This window comes from Leucopleurus acutus (assembly GCF_964270905.1).
Source record: "Leucopleurus acutus genome assembly, chromosome: 6".
Classification (NCBI taxonomy): Eukaryota; Metazoa; Chordata; class Mammalia; order Artiodactyla; family Delphinidae; genus Leucopleurus; species Leucopleurus acutus.
The window spans coordinates 109,540,832-109,562,866 of NC_139149.1; the positions used below are offsets into that span (position 1 = coordinate 109,540,832).

General features: G+C 38.4%; 1 protein-coding gene across 15 annotated transcripts in view; it reads right to left on the reverse strand.

Moving 5' to 3' along the window:
- TRIP12 (thyroid hormone receptor interactor 12) overlaps positions 1-22,035 on the reverse strand; it is a 149,489-nt gene that overhangs the window by 97,694 nt on the left and 29,760 nt on the right. For all 15 annotated transcript variants that reach the window (XM_082841383.1, XM_082841392.1, XM_082841393.1 and 12 more), the window contains exon 2: positions 10,948-11,094. In XM_082841383.1, the coding sequence (XP_082697509.1) occupies positions 10,948-11,045 (98 nt within the window). In that variant the 5' untranslated portion in view covers positions 11,046-11,094. The remainder of the gene's footprint in view (positions 1-10,947; positions 11,095-22,035) is intronic.

Consider the following 22,035-nt stretch of genomic DNA (forward strand, 5'->3'; position numbering starts at 1 on the left):
CTCCTCTGGGGAGTATCTTGAAACAGTATGTTGGGGAACAGTGGTGCTGTTGGCATTTTTAGCAGGTAAGGACTAGAGGTAGAAGATGTCATGCAATACACAGAACCATGAGACACAGTGAAAAACTGTCTCATCACCCATATATTTCGAATAGCCTTGATAATATATGAAGACCTTATGAAAAAACTTAAAATCTGGCCATGACATAGGGGAAAAACAGGTTTATAATTTCTCAGTTTAGATTTGTTTTGCATGGTTCTCTATATACTTAAATTCTGCAGGAATGCATGGGAATCCACAAAACACTGTATCTGTTTTTTGCAGCTTGACCAAGAGTCATGCATCATTTTGGAAAAGTTTATAATGAAAATGCTGCTTACAGCATTTAAGTCTGTTGTTGCAGCTGTCACATTCAATAAATTCAAATACAGATGCAAGCATCTGAATATAGTGTCATCTTCTGTCAAGTACCCGCATTTACCTACTGAAATAATGTTATTTTGTTATCAACTGTTTTCCTTTTACTTGTTTATTTTCACCTTTGTAAAATGCTTGTACATTATTATATTCATGTTTCTAAACTGTGGAGGGAGGCTTTTTATATACTTAATTCAAGATACTAAAGTAGCATCAAAATAAAGATGTTTACATTATATGATACACATTATAGACTGGGAGCACTGGATCGAATAGAGTTGAGAACTACTGTGCCAAGCTACTCAATTCATACTTGCACTTACTTGGTTTCCCAACTCAAGTATATGCAAGTCACGACAGGGCACATAAATACTGACAACACACTACACTGTGTCCCGTCCTCAAAGAGGTTAGAATTCATAAAACAAAGAGATCTACCAAGTGCTATAAAGTTCACAACAAAGGGAGAAATTACTCTTAGCGGGAAAATACAGGTTTTATAGACCCCATGGCATTTAAACCACACCCTGAAGAATGAAAAGCTGAGGAAAAAGAGCGTTCCGCTGAAAGCAGCATAGACAAGGGCAGAGAGGCAGCAAATTTTAAAACCCACCTGGCACCTGGCAAATGATATGAATTTCCCTGAGCACAGAGACACATTAGGAAACAAGGTTGGAAGGACAGGCTAGGGCTTAAATGCCTTTTGGAAAGATTTTGTTCTTAATCATAGCTTAGAATAAGAGACTAACAACAGGGTTGGAAACATGCAAAGCCAAAATTTTATATGTTCAACAATCTGGGTATACTGAGAATGGGTGAATAAACTACAATAACTTTAAGTTATTATGCAAAGAAAAAAAGGCAGAGGGACTGAAAATCAAAACCATATATATACTAATATGTATAAAATAGACAACTAATAAGAACCTGCTGTATTTTTTTAAATAAATAAAATTCATATTTAAATAAACAAACAAACAAAAACCATGGGAAAAGATGCCCACACACCCAAAGGGAATCTCACAGCTCAATTTACTTTTGCCCCCACCTTTCACAAATAAATTAGTTGGGTGAGGGATATAAACACTGAGATAATAAAAGTAAATTAGTGATTAGTGATAGATTAGTGATACGATACTATCTCATGAACTGCACTGGCTTTTATAAATACCTGGATAAAAATGTATTAAGATGACCACAGAGGACTCCCCTGGTGGCGCAGTGGTTAAGAATCCACCTGTAAATGCAGGGGACACGGGTTCAATCCCTGATCCGGGAAGATCCCACAGGCTGTGAAGCAACTAAGCCTGTGTGCCACAACTGCTGAAGCCCGTGAGCCCTGGAGCCCACGTGCCGCAACTACTGAGGCCACGTGCTGCAACTACTGAGCCCACGTGCCACAACTACTGAGCCCACACGCCGCAACTACTGAAGCCCGCACGCTCTAGGGCCTGCATGCCACAACTACTGAGCCCATGTGCTGCAAGCACTGAAGCCCACGTGCCTAGAGCCCATGCTCCGCAACAAGAGAAGGCACTGCAATGAGAAGCCCGCACACCACAACAAAGAGTAGCCCCTGATCGCCACAACTAGAGAAAGCCCATGCACAGCAACAAAGACCCAACGCAGCCAAAAAAAAGAGTAAAAAATTTAAAAAAAAAACCAAAGAAACCCAAAAACACAGAATAAATAATTTTAAAGGTGTGATTATGTGATAAGCTTTATACTGATTCTTTAAAGACATTGTCTAGCTTAATCCTCAAATGACACCAGAGGCAGGTATATTTCCATTTTAAAGATGTAAGAATGGAGGCTTGCCCAAAATCACCCAGGCCTTGGGCAGGAAAGGTGAGACTGAGCCCAGGTATTCCAAATCCCTAAATTTGAAACACCACTGTTACATCTAGGGGCTTAGTGGTGAAAGTAAAAAGCCAGTATCTAGTTATTAAATTTTTCCCTACCCAGGCTGGTATTTCTGTTCCTGACTGTATACGTCAAAATAAATGGCTTAAGGCTTTGGAGATGCTATATGAGAAAAACAGAAGAAAAAAAATCACGTTTTTCCCTCCTGCTTCAAAAGCAATAGCCTTCCATATATGATACTGAAACTTCCTGTACAATTACTGAAGAAGCATTTGCATATATTTATTTTTTTAGTCACACTGATACTCCAGGAAAGCATTCTGAGACTGAGAAAGCATTTGGAAAAAGTGGTATGGAACATCAGACTCCTTCAATACTGAGGGACAGGAGAATCAGAGCAAATCGTCAGTTAAGATATGAAATAATCTATAGCAGCTGATGCTTTATAGGTTTCCAATAAGCTTATGAAGTGACTTTTGGACAAAATTTCACATTTGATGATTAAAGCAAGAAATATATAATGCAGAGAAAATTATACAATATATAAAATATTACTTTGTTGGTCCAAGAAATAATTTAACATGGATACTATTAAGAATCCAAAGCACATAACTTCTACCTAGAAAAAAGTAGCCTCTGTTTCTCTTTAGACCAAGACAACCATGCCACTGTTGAACGTAACACTGTCAATCTTGCCTCCCAGCACAAGACTTGATGGGACAGACCAGCCTTCTGAGCATTATCAAAGCAGCCCAAAAAGTGGAAAAGCATGTGCACATGTGGTTCTTTGGGTGAAACTCAAAGTGCATAATTATGCAGTAAGATTTGCCATTACTGAAAGGAGCAAGTGACAAGTTACTGGGCCAACTCTAGTATAAATTGGTTTTTAAAGTGGTTTCAATTTAGTCCTAAGAAACAATGACGTCATTGTCACATCACACTGTCTCCCCTTAACATTCATTCTCCTCCTCCCAAAGATGAGGAAGCTTGCACTTCCATCTGACTGAGCAAAGGTCAGGATAAAAAAAGAGACAGAAGGAACACCAAAAAAGGAATATTTAAAAAGGCAGGGCTTCCCTGGTGGCGCAGTGGTTAAGCATCCGCCTGCCAATGCAGGAGACACAGGTTCGATCCCTGGTCCGGGAAGATCCCACATGCCGTGGAGCAACTAAGCCCATGTGCCACAACTACTGAGCCTGTGCTCTAGAGCCCACGAGCCACAACTACTGAGCCCACGCGCCACAACTACTGAAGCCCGCGCACCTAGAGCCCGTGCTCCACAAGAGAAGTCACCGCAATGAGAAACCCGCGCACCGCAACTAAGAGTAGCCCCGCTCGCCACAACTAAAGAAAGCCCGCATGCAGCAATTAAGACCCAACGCAGCCAAAAATAAATAAATAAATAAATTTTAAAGATGAAAATTAAAAGGCACCCATACTGGTTAATTAAGTAGGAGAATGAAGAGAACAACACACAACTGCATGGCCATGCTGCCGTAAGTGGAATTTAGGGAAATAAACGGTTTGTTGCAGACATGGGAGCAAGAATAAAAATTTTAAAATGGTGTTAAACAGCCTGCGATAGCTACCAGGTGCTGTTTGCAAATATTCCATTTCTCTTCTTTCCAGACACACAGTAGGATGATACCTGCCAAACCACCTGGAAGTTATGTGCAGCCGTGTAAGTTGCTCTGGTCAAGGAACGTGAGTGGAAATGGATCACTTCTGAGGGAAGCCTTGGACAGCCAGAGAACAAGTCAGCATATTCTCTTGCCGTTACAGCAGTGATACCTGAATACCTGAATGTGCGGACACAGAGCACAGCCTGCAGGTAACGCAGGATGGACAAGTTTCCTAGTGGTTAGATTGTTATACTAATATTTAGGAGCTGTTTGTTACTGTAGCACAATCCAGGCACCTTGTTGCATAGCCCATTTAAACCAGGCCCTATTTCAACTGGCCTTCACTCCAGTCAATGACCTTTTCACGACAATTTCAGTAAAAGAAAGTCACATATCTGTGCCTAAAAATGCCAAGGAAGTGAATCTCCGGATTTCAACACTAGTATTTGCTGAACACCTACTACTTGTGAGCAAGGTAACAAGAGACACAGAAAAATGAGAAATCAAATCCACTCTGGACGTAACTAATGATTCCATGTCTCAAGTAGAGACAAATATGGCTGACACGTACCATTTTACAACTGCTTCTTCAGCCTTCAAAGCCCCATTAATGAGGTCATCACTAGAAATGTTTCTCACTTGACTTTAATAACCACCTACATGCCCATTTCCCCTACTGAATTGGAAACTGCTTGTGACAAAGGCTATTCTACTCTAATTTTTATAATTACCGTCTAGCATGGTGCTTACTACCATGGTGTTCTACAAATGGATGAATAAAATCTTTTTTTTTTTTTTTTTTGCGGTACGCTGGCCTCTCACTGTTGTGGCCTCTCCCGTTGCGGAGCACAGGCTGCGGACGCGCAGGCTCAGCAGCCATGGCTCACGGGCCCAGCCGCTCCGCAGCATGTGGGATCTTCCCGGACCGGGACATGAACCCATGTCCCCTGCATCGGCAGGCGGACTCTCAACCACTGCGCCACCAGGGAAGCCCCATGAATACAATCTTATACTGAGTTTGTACTGCAAGTACATCAAGGCAGGACTCTTTAGCTCTAAAGCCAAAAACAGAGGCTTTATTAAAATAAGGCACGCATACCTCCAGAATCCAAATAGTTAAATAAGCATGTCTAGAGAAAAGAGTCAATACAGCTCTGAAGAACTAAGGAATTGAAACTAGTCAGAACTTTGATCACACATAATCTCTAATATATTTGCTTTTCTCTGACTGTCCATCATCTTCCATAAGGCAGGAAACATGCAGTTGGCAACTTCAGATTCACATCTTCCCTATGCTACCAGAAAGGGAAAAGCTTTCAGTTTTTTCCTGCGTGGATCATATGACCACCTCAGTCCCATCACTGAGCTCAGAATAAATGAAGACTGCAGATTCTCCCAGTTTTGGCAAAAGGCAATGGGGAGCCAGGAGCAGAGTAAGATCACGGTGGAAAAAATTAACTACCACTCAAAATACATGGGTGAAGAACTGAGGGAAATCATTACACAAGAAGAGGGGAGAGGGCTTCCCTGGTGGCGCAGTGGTTGAGAGTCCACCTGCCGATGCAGGGGAGACGGGTTCATGCCCCAGTCCGGGAAGATCCCACATGCCATGGAGCGGCTGGGCCCGTAAGCCATGGCCGCTGAGCTTGCGCGTCTGGAGCGGGTGCTCCACAACGGGAGAGGCCACAACAGTGAGAGGCCCGCGTACCGCAAAAAAAAAAAAAAAAAAAAGAAGAGGGGCTAATCTCAGCTGAACAAATTAAAAGTTCAGTTCTCCTGTATCGTGGTTCAAAGGAAGATTAACAACATATGAAAACTTATTAGTACATTTACATCAAGAAGTATTCTCACTCAGATCTCACTCCTTAAACCTATTTTTCTAATGTTTAACATCTCATTACTATAGAAACACCAATAAAATGAAATCAATGCAATTTTTCCAGATCAAATTAGCAAGAAAATGCAAAATGGAGATAACACAAATAGAATGATGAGAAAAAGCACTCTTCTTCCTGACGGTGATAAGTAAATTGGAGAAAAAAAATTTATGTGAAATAAGTTGACCATAAAAAACTCGCTTTGACCAAGCAATTTCACTTCTGGGAACATATCTCTTAAGAGATGCCAAAATTGCAAACATTTAAGCATAAGCGAAAACTTTTCCCACTGCAACCATCTAACTATCCAAAAAATGAAAATTAATAGTGGAAAATGTTGCACACTGATTCAGCAAATCATGTGACCATCTGTAAACAATTACCAAAAGAATCATAATGATAAGAGAAGATGTTTGTTAGGATACTGAGTGAAAAAAGTAGGATCCAAAAGTATTTACAGTGTATTTATCAGCTAGTATTTATCAGCTACATGCTAAATTGTATTTTAAAGACAGATAGGGACTTCCCTGCAGGGGGCACGGGTTCAATCACTGGTCAGGGAACTCAGATTCTCCCCCCTCCCAGAAAATAACAGATAAAGACAGATAAAAATCAAAATATTAACACAGACAATCTCGGGATGATATCTATTTTCTTTCTGTGTTTTTCTGTATCCCATCCCTTTGAAATAGTTTTTTAAGCAAAATACAAATCTATTTCTTCCTGTATAATTAATGCTGGCTTAAAAAATCCCTGCTTTGACAATGTTAACAGAAAGCTACAACCTTTAGATTTCATAAAATTTTATTACTCAGTAATAAATAATTATCAAAACTTTGCAGACAGATTTTGTACTGGGGGTGAGAAGGTGGGGTGGATTGGATTCAAGCATTTCCTCACACCATTAAAAAAACATTGACAGATTACAATAAAATGTAAAAAAGGAAGAAAAGAAACAAAGAGCTGATAGACTTGACTATCTAAATTTAAAATCTACTATAAATTAAAACAAACCAGAACAAGTAATAAAACTAGCAAAAAATACTTGCCCATGTCAGTAGGTTGATACCCTTCCCATAAAGCGTTCTAATAAAAGAGCAAGTATCTCCAAAATTAAAACGAAGGGCACTAATAGACACTCATAAAATAAATTAAAATGGCCAATATGTGGGGGAGATCTTCAACTCTAAAGTAACCAAAGAAATGGTAACTTTAACCAAAGGAACGCTTTTTTCCACAAACTCTGATTAAAAATGGTGTGCTGGGGCTTCCCTGGGGGCGCAGTGGTTGAGCGTCCGCCTGCCAATGCAGGGGATGCGGGTTCGTGCCCCGGTCCGGGAAGATCCCACATGCCGCGGAGCGGCTGGGCCCGTGAGCCACGGCCGCTGAGCCTGCGCGTCCGGAGCCTGTGCTCCGCAACGGGAGAGGCCACAACAGTGAGAGGCCCGCGTACCGCAAACAAAAAAAAAAAAAAAAAAAAAGGTGTGCTGTACTGACTATGATTTGGCAAAATAGGCATTCTCACAAAGTATTAGTAGGAGTATAAATTGGTTTAATCAAAAAAGGAAAAAAGATAAAGTGGTTCAATCTTTCTGAAACACAATTTAGCATTCTGTTAAAAGTCTTCAAAATATTCATATCCTTAGGTCCTATGAACCCATTTCAGGAATTTGACTTGATAAAATCAGAATAATACTCAAATGTGATAGGCACAGCAGTAACATATTTCACAGAAAAAAACTGGGGTGTGGGGGGAGAATGGGACTAGAGGCCCTAATTTATATTATGGGCTTTCATATCAAGGAAAATCATGGAGTAGAAATACTAACCATCATTATCTTTCGGTGGATGGATTGAATTTATCTTAATTCTTTTATTTTCCTGAAGCATCCCAATTTTCTTTTCTCAACATGCTGTGTTTTTATAACAAAAACAATGTAGAAGAAACCTCCACTACAGTAATGTCAACCAAAGTTGCTATAATATTGAATTCAATCCCACCGCTGACATTTGAGAAAAACAAGAAAAAGCACATGATACAATGAAAATGCTACTGCATGGCAAAGAGGGAGGGAGAGCCTACAAATACCTGTGCTAGAAGTGGGAAAGACTAGGTAGTATCCCTGAGAGCGAGCCCACAGACAAGCAGTGGAGGTGAGTGATTTCCTAAAAAAGAAAAGGAGAACAGAAAAGAGAGGAACAAAGCAACGATAGCCCAAAAAATTATGGAAGAAAGGAAAAGAGAACAACAATAGAAGAGGAGGAAGATAATCTAGTTCAATTATGGACAGAGATGAAGGATAGGTGAAAAAGAATAGAGGGAATAATAAGGAGAAAATAAATATATCCCAAATATCCAACTTTCTTTTATCTTAAGGGTGAACTAAAACTTTTCTTCTTTAAAAAAAAAAAAGTAAGTGAGCTTGATTTAGGAAAAGGGCAGGAGTGGTCACAGGAAGGAAGCTACACATAGAAGACAACTTAACGCAAGTTCGGGAGGAAACAGAGTGAAGCAAAAATGAATGAATTAAAAAATTCTAGGAGGGAAAAACTGCTCCTTAAATTCTAAACTGAATGAGTTAATACTCTTCAATTCTAAGTACTTCATACCCTCCTCTAAGTCCTTCTTCATCATTTGGATCAAGTGGTTTGTGCAGTAAAAACAGTTTGGCACAATGAAAGGAATCACCGACTTGCAAGTCAAGAGGTCAGGAATCAAGTCCTGACTCTACATACCAGCCACGTAAAGCTGAGCAAGCTACCACATTTAGAAAACAGGGGCTACGTACTTAGCACACAGAGTTTCTGTGAGTCTCAAATTGAAAGAATATGTATAAAAAATGGCTTAACGAAAAATACTCCACCAGTGCTGTCGTAGTAGGTGCTGTTATTTATTACCACTATTTGAATCACTGTATCACTATGAATACATTCACAAGACCAAAGCCACTATTTTTTGGAAACAAAAGCCACAATAACAGCGCTTTACTTATAGGAAAGCTAAGCAACAGAAGTTAGATTAAAAGAATAAAAATACAGTTGTAATTGCTCTCTCCCAATTAACCCCAATCCACTCACTCCCCAAAATCACTGGAGAGGTTTCTCAGAGGTTAGATAATTGTTAGCATAGCACACTCTACTGGGGCTTCAATGATCAGTCTGGGGTTTGATGAAAAGGTCCCTTCCAGCTCTGAGACTGTAACACAAACAAAAGAATCAAGCTGTCTAAAATGGCAAAATGAAATTCAGATGTGCAAATATCTTCTAATTTGCATTCTTAGCCAAACTGATAAGACTTTTTGACTAAAGTTCTAAATTTCTTTGCCCTGATCATAATTATACTTATCCACATAAAAATAGGGAAAATCTATATATTCAAAGTTATTACTAAATTATGGTATTAACTACACACAATTGAACATGAAGACTTTAAAAGTCCTGTTTTTAAACAATTTTTAAAGACACAGGAAACAACACATATGATACTAGGTTTTAAAAAAGTGAATAGGCCCTCTTTTGTGTACTACTTTTGTGGGGAAATGTTTTTTAAAGACATGTAAAAGTTGAAATCATGAGAGCTGAAATGGGGCCACATTACTGAAAGGGAGGAGAGATTAAAGCTATAAAAACTCTAATTATACCTTGCTTTATATTCTTTGGCGTGTTTCTCCATTCGAAACACGCTTTGAAATTTTATTATTTTCCTTCACAACTGAGCATATCATAGATTGTCTTAAAGCACATGAACTTCAGGGAAACATCTGCCATTCTACAAATCTGACTGAGTTCCATCCTGATTACAACTTTTAAGCCAATGCATTTTAATAACTAGTATTAACTAGTATTATACTAGTTTATAACTAGTATTATACTAGTATAAATGTCCATTTGTTTTCCACTCATATTGTTAAATACATAATATAATAAAACATTTAAATAATTTTACAACATTATCACTGACGTGTAGAAAAGATAATGGTGCTGAAACGTCACTGTGGATTTAGAAGTAATATACTGTGTGACAGTGCAAAATGTTTGTCGATCATATGCAAGGGTCTAAATATAACCTGAGGATTAATATGTACAAAACTGTAATTGTTCGAAAGGTGTGCGTAACTTAGGTGCACATGTGTGCACATGTATACACACATACATGCCTTAAAAAAAAAGAGCAACTAAGGAGGAATAGGCCAGTGTTAACAGTGACTACAAGTGGACTGTGAAACTGTGATGCTTTTCTTCATACTTTTCTATATTTTCCAAATTCTGTAAAATATGTAACATTTTTATAATGGGGAGTGATTTTTCTAATCAACAGCATAAATAAAGTTAAGTGTGGCTGCTCCCAAAGAACAATCTAAATGTAAAAAAGCAAAAAAATCTACAACAGAACTCTGTACTAAGCACTGCTCTCAGTTTAACATGTTAACAATACTGAAGTTAACTAGTAACCCTATGAAACAGATACCCCCACTGTGTGGACTAAAAAATTGAGGTTTCCTGAAAGATATAACAAAGGACACATAGCTATTTAAAGGCAGAGGCAGAAATTGCACACCTGTCCTAGTCCAAAGTCCAAACGTTTAACCAATTAAATCACCTGACATGAACAAGAAGTATTGCAATATCTTCTTTACATTTGACATTTACCATTTTTTTTATAATTTAGTAGACAATATACATGGTAATATCTCAAAATGTTGCATCAGGTAATCGTATTAGAGTTTAGCCATAATCTATTATAATCTAACCATGATTAGTCCATGGACTGAAAATTAGGCTAAAGTAATTCTGAGTATTTTATGCATAAAATGACAGTTCTTAGCTAAATCAGACACGAAGTCTTGCATTCAAGAGAATGTATCGATTGTTCACACTACCTCCTATACAACGACTCCAACTAAAAAGATCAGCTCAACACCACACGCTGAGAATCGATGCGCTAACACAAGTCAGACAGACTTGCCAGCCTGTCAGTGTCCATGTGTTGTCAAAAAGTAAGACGGGAAAAAACTCAAAAAGCTAGCTATCAAAACTCAAGATCTTAAAACAAAGAAGCTTCCTTTCAATAAGGTAAATAAACCAAGTCACAACATACATAAAGGAAGGGATCACAAAGGGTTGAAATTACCATTTAAATTATCATTTCATTACCATTAAATACATACCTTCCTCCTATCGAGTCGTCTTGTGGTTGGGCCCCGGCAGTGTTCCTCTGTGAACGTCGCAGTGACCCCCCTGGATTGTTATTAGGCCGGTTGGACATTGGCACCTCTCTCTTGAAGGGACATACCCTTTCTAGACACTACCATTCACTAAAAGGGGGAAAAAAAGGAGAAAAAATAAAATGTCAACTATACATAGTACAACACCAGAAACAAATGAGGGGCACCAAAGATGAAGGGGAAATGTTATGCAAACAATTTGATCGTACAGCCTTCACCAATGCTGCAGTGTCTTATTAAACTGTGAAGTCTGGCTGATTAATGTGTTATAAAGTGTCAGGAATATATCAAATTCAAGGCATGAGGTCCAGAATCCCGCACACAGAATTAACTTAGATTTCTCATGGAACGCTCAAGAAATTCCCAATTCAAAAAAACAGAGCACAAGTAGAAATCTGTTTCCACATCTAGTACTACATGGTAAAGGGCATTGCACCTAAAGTCAGAACACCTTGTCTCAAGTCCTGTGATAGAACGGGTAACTAACTGAAGGAGTCTGCCTTTGTACAAACCATAACCTCTAGCCTCAGATTCCTCAGGCACAGAATAAAAACAACAAGCAACATATACCATGCTTACTTCACAGCAATGCTGTGAACAAATGAAATAATGAATACAAAGGAAATGGTAAAACTATAATATCTTAATGGAGAAACAAGGAAAAAGCAGCTCAAGGACAGTAAATTGAGAAATGGTCCTAGATCTCCTGGATTTCAACATCAGCTGTGCTGGCTGTGACTCTGGACAAGAAACTTGACCTCTAGATTTTGTTTACCTCTTCTGTAAAATCAGTATATTATCTACCTCATGGAGATGTTAGCAACAAGAAATGGTGAACATCATTCATAAGCTTAACAATTTAGTTCAAAACACAGTTATCAATTAATTTGAACTTTTTATCTTTCTGTAAGAAATTGTTATACAGGAAAAAATGCTGACATTCAAAGAAAATGAGTTTAACTGACAAAACAGGTCAATATTACTATCACAGAAAGAAAGAATTGCGATTTTTATAAATCAAATCTGACACAATTTTTCTTAAGCCTCCAGTCAAATTCCAGGTAGAGTTCTTTAATTACTTCTATTGATTGGGGAGGGAACAGAAGGAACGATCATATGACATTACAGAAACTTGTGCCAAAAAGAATGTAAATTAACCATAACTAAATCTATTATTGGATTTTAAGAGATTCCATGCAATGTAACAGGAAACTGGGTTTTCTTTTGAGTTACATGTTGACCCAATTCAGTAGAAAAGGACTGTTTCTTTCTGTCACACATGCCCACATCACCAATTAATATACCAAATAAACTTCAGTCAGAAAGTTCAAATTACTAATATAATTACTCTCAATTTTAGGAAGAAAAAAGAAGAAATACTATATAAACATTAAAAGAGAAAGAGGAAGGTTCAGTTTACATGTACTGATGGAAAGAAAGATCTCTCCAAGATATGCTTGGGGAAAACCAGTATAATCCCCATCTATGTGTACATATATATTTAAAAGGTTTGCATACGTATCTTTATATAGTATTTGCTCGTTAAAAATTGGTAGCAATAAGTTCATACAACAGACACTGTTAACAACCCGCCCGCCACGCGCCTTATCACCAGTTTCGCTTTCCATGGTTTCAGTTACCTACCTGATCAATCCTGGTACAAAAATATTAAATTGAAAATTCCAAAAATAAATAATTTATAAGTTTTAAATTGTACAACATTCCTTGTAGCTGGTGAAATCTCATGCCATCCCTCTGTCCCGCTCAGGATGTGAATCATCCCTCTGCCCAATGTATCTACTATATACGCTCCCCAACAATTAGTATATGAAAAAACATAGTATATACAGGATTTGGTATTATCCACGGTTTCAGGCATCACTGGGGAGCTTGAAACGTATCCCCTGCAGATGGTACTGACTAACTTTGAGAAGGAGGACTGGGGATCTGAAGTCTGAAACGAAAGGAGTCATTTTTGTTACTTATCCTTTGAAAGCAGTAAGGTAGGTCACTGGATTACAAATGCTGGGCTCTGGAGTTAAATGGCCTCTCACTGAGTTCAAATCTTAACTCCAATACCAACAAAATGTATGACCTCGTACATAAAGTCCTCTGTACTTCACTCTATCGAATGGGGATAAAGAACTTATCCTATAGAGTAGCTGTGAGCATTAAATGAGAAGATCCATACAAACCACTTAACACAGTGCCTATCACATTGCCAGGGCTCAGTACACACCAACTATTATTATTACTATAAACATTTATTCAGAATAAAAAAATACTTGTGATAAAATTATGTTGGCAGAAACTGCCATAAAACCTACGGGTCAACATGAGTTTTAAACTTCTAGCAATATCGTTTCAAAAGTGAATTTTGGGGCTTCCCTGGGGGCGCAGTGGTTGAGAGTCCGCCTGCCGATGCAGGGGACACGGGTTCGTGCCCCGGTCCGGGAAGATCTCACATGCCGCGGAGCGGCTGGGCCCGTGAGCCACGGCCGCTGAGCCTGCGCGTCTGGAGCCTGTGCTCCGCGATGGGAGAGGCCACAACAGTGAGGGGCCCGCGTACCACAAAAAAAAAAAAAAAAAAAGTGAATTTTGCTACAAAGAAAACACAGTGTTCTTAATTAAGGGTGAGCATCACAATCACCTGAGAAGCTTTGTCAAAAAATGAATGCCTGACCTCTGCCCTCAGAGATTCTGATTCTGTGGGTGCAGAAATTGGACATACATTTTGAAAGGGCTCTCCTGGTTGTACTGATCTAAAGAACAATTGTATCCCATTCAAGAACTAAATAAAAAGACCAATCTATTTCAGAATTCATCCAACAAGTTTTACTACTTCAAACACCATCTCAATGCCATCTTGCTTGGACGCTAAACAGTATGGACACAAGAGAATAGCATGATACTGTTCCTTTCACTTTAAAAAGCAAAGAATACTATTATTAAACAGGGTTAGGAGATCTGGGCTTCCCTAGTGGTGCGGTGGTTAAGAATCCTCCTGCCAGGGGACTTCCCTGGCGGTCCAGTGGTTAAGCCTCTGCCTTCCAATGCAGGGGGCACGGGTTCGATCCCTGGTCAGGGAGCTAAGATCCCACATGCCTCGAGGCCAAAAAACCAAAAAAAAAAAAAGAATCCTCCTGCCAATGCAGGGGACACGGGTTTGAGCCCTGGTCCGGGAAGATCCCACATGCCGTGGAGCAACTAAGCCCGTGCATCACAACTACTGAGCCTGTGCTCTAGAGCCCGCGAGCCACAACTACTTAAGCCCACGCGCCTAGAGCCCGTGCTCCGCAAAAAGAGAAGCCACCACAATGAGAAGCCCGCCCACCCCAACGAAGAGTAGCTCCCGCTCACCGCAACTAGAGAAAGCCCGCTCGCAACAACGGAAACCCAAAGCAGCCAAAAATAAATAAATTAAATAAATTTATATAAAAATTAAAAAAACAGGGTTAGGAGATCTCACCTGCCCACTTCCTGCTATTAAATGCCTACGGTATGTCATAGGGTCTTAAGTGATTCAAATGAATATAAGTCACACTGGTTAATTTGACCTATAGCTAGCAAAGTAACCTTAATAATGCTCCCAACACCTTCGGAGCTTGTCAACCAGCACCAGGTGGTTCATGGATAATTCTTGGAATTTAAGAGAGGAAAAGTGGCAAATAAGAAGACACTTATTTATCAAAGTGCTACCTGCTTTTAAAGCATAAATTGAACTTTAAGGAACATGGCCGGACTCTGTAAAACTTTGGAGTTTGAATTGCCCACAAGTAAATATAAGAGTCACATATAATACACATAGGATCTCCCCCCAACGCCCCTGCCCTGTGTCAACAAATCCAGAGACAGAAGGGACCCTTGGAGGTGATCAAGTTCAAGCCCTTACATTACAGACAATTCCAAATGAAGCAAGTTCAAAGTCATCTGATAAGGAACTCCTCCTCTGAACCCTGATATGGAGAAGACCTATCACCTCCAGAGATCACCATTACCTCAAATTCACAAAATTTAACTCTTCTTTTGACTCCAGATAAGAGCCTAAAAATCACCATGCAATGATTTCCTTCTTGTTATGTGAATATTCCATGCTGTCTTCACCAATTAGTACACCTACCATATTTTATTAATTAAATTTTAAAACATACAAGTGAGTTATAAAAACTCACTTGTATGTGTTTTAATAATAAAAAACTACATTACTATAAATTGTTTTGATAAACTGAAATGAATATGAACTCAAAGATTCCATCTTAATAGGTATCTCACAATGTTGAAACTAGAAGGTTTAAGTCCAGTCTATTAATAACCCTATCAAGTCCTGAAATATACTACTCTTCTAACCATGGATATATGCCTTCGTTTCAGTGGAAACAATCACCGATATTTTTCACATGAAACCGTTGACGTTAATTCCTAAAGCACTGAAATAAAAGAGATGGCATATATGACTCTGAATTCAATAGAAAAAGCACAGAAACACTGACACGTTCAAGACTGAAAGCGAACTCACAGAACAGACTGACAGTTACCAGAGGCAGGATAGGGGGTGGGTCAAATGGGTAAAGCAAGTCAAAAGGTACAAACTTCCAGTTGTAAAATAAATAAGTCTTATTACTATGGGGATGTAATGTACAGCATGGAGATTAAAAGTTAATACTACTGTATTGCATGTTTGAAAGTTGCTACGAAAACAGATCTTAAAAAAAAAATTCTGTATGTATGGTGACAGATGTTAACCAGACTTAGTGTTACTGATCATTTTGCAATATATACAAATATCAAATCACTGCTGTGCACCTGAAACTAATATGATGGTGGATGTCAATTATACCTCAATTAAAAAAACTACTTGCCCTGAAAACAAACTCATGATAACTTTGTTCACAGCTCTAAGCATCAACAAACTTGCTCACTGATCAGGTTAAATGGCATATGAATTTTATGTGAAAACGTATTTACCTCTTCAGGCAAACAGAATTTCTTCAGGAAAAGAAGAAATGCATATTAACCTACACTTTAAAATTCATTTTCAAAGTTTTATAAGAAGGACATTCTTTCTAGGAAACAACTGCAAACATTCTGGAAATTGATTTTTCCTTTAATTTCTCAACTCAGAATCAGAAAAGAGAGGTTAAGGCTAGGGGGAAAATTAACTTTAGGATTCCTCCCAGTCAAATGGCCAAAAGTGTGAAATGAAAACAAAGGTTACCATTTGTGCAAAGTTTTTTTCACATGAAGGAAGCTGGATAGACTGGAGAACATATCTCCAATTTAGTGACCAAGAGCAGTCATGAACAGTCCCAAACCAAGCCAATACATTTCTATTAACTATTATTTGATAGGCAACTCTAAAAACTGAAGGAAAGTTGCATTATTTTCACAGTAAAGATAACATTTTTCTAAAAATCTAACATCCCAACGCAGTATCTGTAGCAAGTTTTCAGAAGTGACATTTAATGGGAATCTTATTTATCATTGTGTCCCCCCCGCCCCGCTCCCGCCAATTTCTTATGCCTTCTATTTAGATGTGGTCCTCCAAAGAGACTTGGTTTGGCTTCAGACTGTAAAACTGGAGTTTAATAGCAACAGTAGTAAACACAATTTCCATAACACTTTACTCATATGTTTATTCTAATAAGCAAAATTTAAATGTGCCAATGGGCCTTTATTAACCATGTTGTTTACTATTCCTACTTTACAAACAAGGAAACTGAAGTGTTACAAAATTAAGTTGCCTGCATGCAACAAGTAACAGCATCCAGACCTGCAGGCTGCAAGCAATAGCAGATGTAAACAACTGCATACACCAGATCAAAAAAGGATATGACTACATCTTAGGAGAAAGGACAGGAAGTTAAACGTACCAGGGGCAGTATTAAACAACTCTACAATGAAATGGAATGCAAGTCACTCTTGCTTATACCAGGAGTCATTCTTGCTTAAGTAAAAATGGCAAGGACTTCAAACACGACTGTCTTTAAAATGGGAATGAATATCCTTTAAGCTTCCCTAAGAGCAAGGGATTGAGATATAGAGGAAAATAAAACAATCCCTGCTCACAAGGAGCTTACTGCTCTATATCCCCACACTAGACTAAATCCTGGCTCTGCTACTTAATAAAAATGAGACATATACAATACTTTACACCTTCATCTGTTTCTCCATTAAACTAGAGATAACACTATTAATTTAGGGTTTGGGTACTACAGACAACATATATTAAGGCTCTTGGAATGGTGCCTGACACATACAGCAGTCATTTAATGAGTGCCTATTAGCACAATTAAATGACTGGTGAATCTGGGGAAGAAGGGGGGGGTCATCAAGTCTACATCAAGTCCAACATCTTGAAAGGAAAGGAATTAGGGAGGAAAAAAATGACCCCCAAAATTCTATAAAACCATTTAGGACAGTTTATATTTCACTTTGATTTAGGAAGGAGGTAAAAAAAACACTAGTTAGCATGTATAGTATAGTTACAAGTCAAATGCCAAACTCTTAGTAGTTGCATCTGTTATACAACAGTGCAACCTGGTTCATGAACCTTTAATGAACAAAGCATTAGTTTAGAAAGCTAAACATTAGTCTGCATTAGGGAAATGGACAGAAATGTATTGTCTTTCTTCCAGTTAATCAGAAAAGTTCTGAAGAGAAAAAATAAGAGTAAGAGCCACTGAGTACAGGGGAAAGAGCTAGGTTATCTGAGAATGGGGTCTCAGGCATTTAATTCAATTTAGGGGCATTGAAACCATTCCAATGTCATGTTGGGATGTTGTGCAACATGTAAAAATAGTATTTCCAAATTATATTTTCCAAATTATATTTTTTGTAACACTAGAAAAGAACATTTGCTGGCAAAAATACAGGTTTTAAAGTGAATATTAAAATAAAAATGATTATGGGTAATGTTTATTTTGTGCTTACCATGTCCCTGGCAAAGTGCCTCTTCGTTTAATTTTCACAACCTTACAAAATTGGTAGGACAAGAAATAACCTTCCTTTAGAGAAACTGTGGCACACAGTAGGTTGTAATAACCCTAAGCCTGCTGTTACAAGGCCAGCACTCAAACACAGGTTTGACCTAAAGTCCACGCTCTTTATGACTATACTATATGACTGAACAAATGAAGAAAAAATAATTCTACGTTTCCCTTTTTTAAAAAGTCAAAACACTAAGAGAACATGACACTGCAAGCTAGGAGGGATATCTAGAAGGTCCTAATCCTTTTATATTTCCTTGAGATAATCAGTTTAACTGAACAATCCTTAAATGAGTAATAATCATAAAACACGCTAAATGATATGAGAAGTAGTATCAAAGGTAATACTGTAAATAAAAACAACAAAAAAAAGGTAACTTAATTTCATCCTCAGCAGGTTGAAAAGGTCCAGTTAAAAAGGTTAGAGGACTTCCCTGGTGGCACAGTGGTTAAGAATCCGCCTGCCAATGCAGGGGACACGAGTTCGAGCCCTGGTCCGGGAAGATCCCACATGCCGCGGAGCAACTAAGCCGCACGGAGCAACTAAGCCCACGCGCCACAACTACTAAGCCTGTGTTCTAAAGCCTGTGAGCCACAGCTACTGAGCCCGCGTGCTGCAACTACTGTAGCCTGCGTGCCTACAGCCCGTGCTCCGCAACAAGAGAAACAACCACAATGAGAAGCCTGTGCACCGCAAAGAAGAGTAGCCCCCACTCGCCGCACCTAGAGAAAGCCCGCACCTGTGAAGACCCAACGCAGCCAAAAATAAATAAACAGATTTATTTAAAAAAAAGAATCTGGGAAGAACATGGACCTAAGAAATAAGTCTGAACTGTATCATGAAGGGCCTAAAGCTAAAAACTTGGGGTTTAAGACTACAGATAAGCAGACCAACTATTAAGTTACCAAACAGACTTAAGGGTGGATGAGGGTCCGATAACAATGGAAAGTGAATGAAGAGATAGGAATCAGGAAACATTTAGACAATAAAATCTATACCATGAGGAGGACAAAAAAAAAAGTCTAGGATTGTGTTTCTCAAACTTCAGCATATATATGAATGGAGACATTAAAATGTCAAGTTTCTTACTCTGGTGACAAGGGTTAAGAAAAGTTATTTAAAACATATAAAGAAAGAAGATGACTGCATACCCTTTCAATGCCATATGAAACACTATTTAACAGGCTCAGCTAGGAACTATTTAATTTTTCTAGAAGACAGAAGCATTAATTTGCTATTTCCTATTAATTAGGGTTTCAGACAATGAATTTACATGTTATCTTGCAGATGTGTATGTAGAAGAAATACAAACAACAGTACCAGTAGACGTAATCCCAAAGACTGCAGTTTTCCGCCCAATGGGACATTACCATCTAAAGTTCTTTATTAAATTGCCTATAAATATCCAGTTCCTCAAATGCTATATGAATCAGCTTATCCTAACAGGTTCCCTTAATTAATTAGTGAGTTGAATAAATCTTTACTATGTGTTTACTCCATAGTTCTAAGTTATGCTTTTAACTTTAGAAAATTTTAAAAAACAGATGGTAGTAACGTTACCAAATGGTACACATGGGGTAGAAAAATACAGTGTTAAACATGTCAAATGAGTTTGTAGGCTTTGTAGATAAAGAGTTCCACTATGCAGATGCAAATAAAGATCTAGAATTAAGTAGGTAACTGAATATGCAGATGGAAGAAATTATCAGCAGGCAAGAGATAGATGAAACCAAGATAATCAATGAGATTTCATTTTCTCTAGGAAAAGCGCGCAGCATAAAGAGAAGAACAAGCCCAGGGTGGAACTTTGGGAAAGACTAAAATCTAAGGAAAACAGAAAAGAAAGAATCTAGTTGAGGAGAATCAGGGACTCATCAGAAGTACAGGGAATAAACGATGAAGGTATACAAAAAAACAAAACAAAAAGTATGAGGGGAAAAAATCAGGATGGTAGTACTGAAGACACGAATGAATAAAAAAATGGATAGGAGAGTTCAAATGTCACAGAAAGGGCAGACACACGAAACTGCAACATGTCCATCAGATTAAGAAATCTGTGAGAGCTGCTTCTAGAAATGGTGGGGGAGGAGAGGGTGTGGTTAAGTTAGGTAGACAGTAAAGACTAACTTTCTCGAGCAAAGGCTAGGCTACAAAGAAGACACAGAAGAGAAAATAGCCAACGAGGTAAGGGGAAGCAGGACTGACAAAGGCTGTGTGTGCAGGAGTGTTCGTGATTTTCCTATTTTTCCTTTTTTAAAAAAATAAGTCTTGGGCATATTTATATATGTAAAGAAAATTACTGAAAGAAAAAGGCTGGGAATAAGGTATAGTTTACTAATGAGGTCCTACAGGAGAAAAAGAAAGAATTAAGAGCATAAGCCTTAGAGCAGAGGAAAAGCACATCACATCAATCTCAAAGGCACGAGATGACAAATGGCAGCAAGGATGTGCATGCCTAGCTTAACAGAACCTGTGATTTTAAGGTATGAGACCAGTAAGGGAGAATGGAGATTTCAAAGAGTTACCTAATACAGAACAGGGAAAGGGGATGACTATGGGCAAAGAGGACTACAGAGCGGCATGAAGAACCTACTGAGAGTAGAAACCATAAACATAAGTGGCAGCCCACACCTGATGTAAATTTCTCGTTTATGTAAGAGGAAATTCTCATCCAGAGTGAACTGCAGCGGAGCATACATCTATTTAGGGACACACCTAACAGCCGAGTCCAGCTCTCCAGAATGCCAGTGCAAGGTATACTTTCCACTATGCCATTCTAAACATGAATTTAACCACTTTCTGTTTATTGATTTGTTGACAGCTAATCCATTTAGAGAGATGGAAATAGAACACAATTGACCCTCCAGAGTCCAAACTCTGAATAATTTCTATACTATGCCTTCATTTACAAAGTGCAAATAACTAAAGTGCTTGCAGCAAACACTTGAAAAACTTGAAAGATCAAGTATCACCCAACACTGAACAACAAAATTCAACACTGGGCACACAAACTGATGCCAGCATCCACGTTTCATGATTGTAATAGGCCTTGAGAATCTGCCTTACTGTCACCTGGCAAGAGTCAATGAGATTAATTTTGGCATCATTTTCACAAAGACTACATTTTTTGAGTATTAAGCCATACAATTCATGCTACAGCTCTCTTAGAAATGTCCATTTTCTTGTTCAGCAGAAATTAAGATTCACAATTGTCTCTGTTAATACATTAATTACACATAATAGACTCCAATACTCCTTGAGTCTAAGCACACTTGATTCAAAAGATTTTAAAATTTAACCCAGATATTATTACAAGAATAGAAATAGGAGATAGCAGGGTAATGACTCTTTTTCTTGATTTCCTCCCTGAAATAAAGAAAAATGAATAAATGCTTTAAAAATTCGGAAGAAATCTCCACGTATAATGAAACTAGAGAAAAGTTGGCTACACGCTAACTCATAGAAGAAAATTTGCCAGATACAATAAAATCTGTACCAAAAACAGGGAAGAGGTAAAGACCAGAGCTTAAAAAATAAAAAAAAAATAAAAGGTAAGAAGATGATCTTAAAGGTTCCTATCAATGACCCTTTTGTTGAAAAAACTAAACTGTGGAGCAAGGGCAACAAAAGATCAAAAGTACCCCCTCCTGGGAGCCAGCTTCCCAGGCCAGAACCGCAAGGGAGGTGAGGCACCTAAAAAAGGAGGCAGTGGCGTGTTTGTATTGAACAGTGCCCTGATTAACCAAGACAAAGAACAGCCTAAACTGGAGGAGAGAAGCAGGGAAGAGAAAGAGCAACTCCAAAATTAAGATCAGCTGGGCAAACAATCACTAAGCCACCAAGCAAAAGGTACTGCAATGGCTCTCCACCAAAATGATGTGCTCTGATCAAAGGGAGAAAATAACCAAAATCAAAACTGAGAATTCTACCAGGCAGAGGAAGCAATTCAAAATGGTGGAAAGATGTTCTGAAACAAAAACAACCTGAAGGGTACTAAAAGGGAGGCCATGGTTAATAAAAGAAACAGAAGAAAAAAATAATACT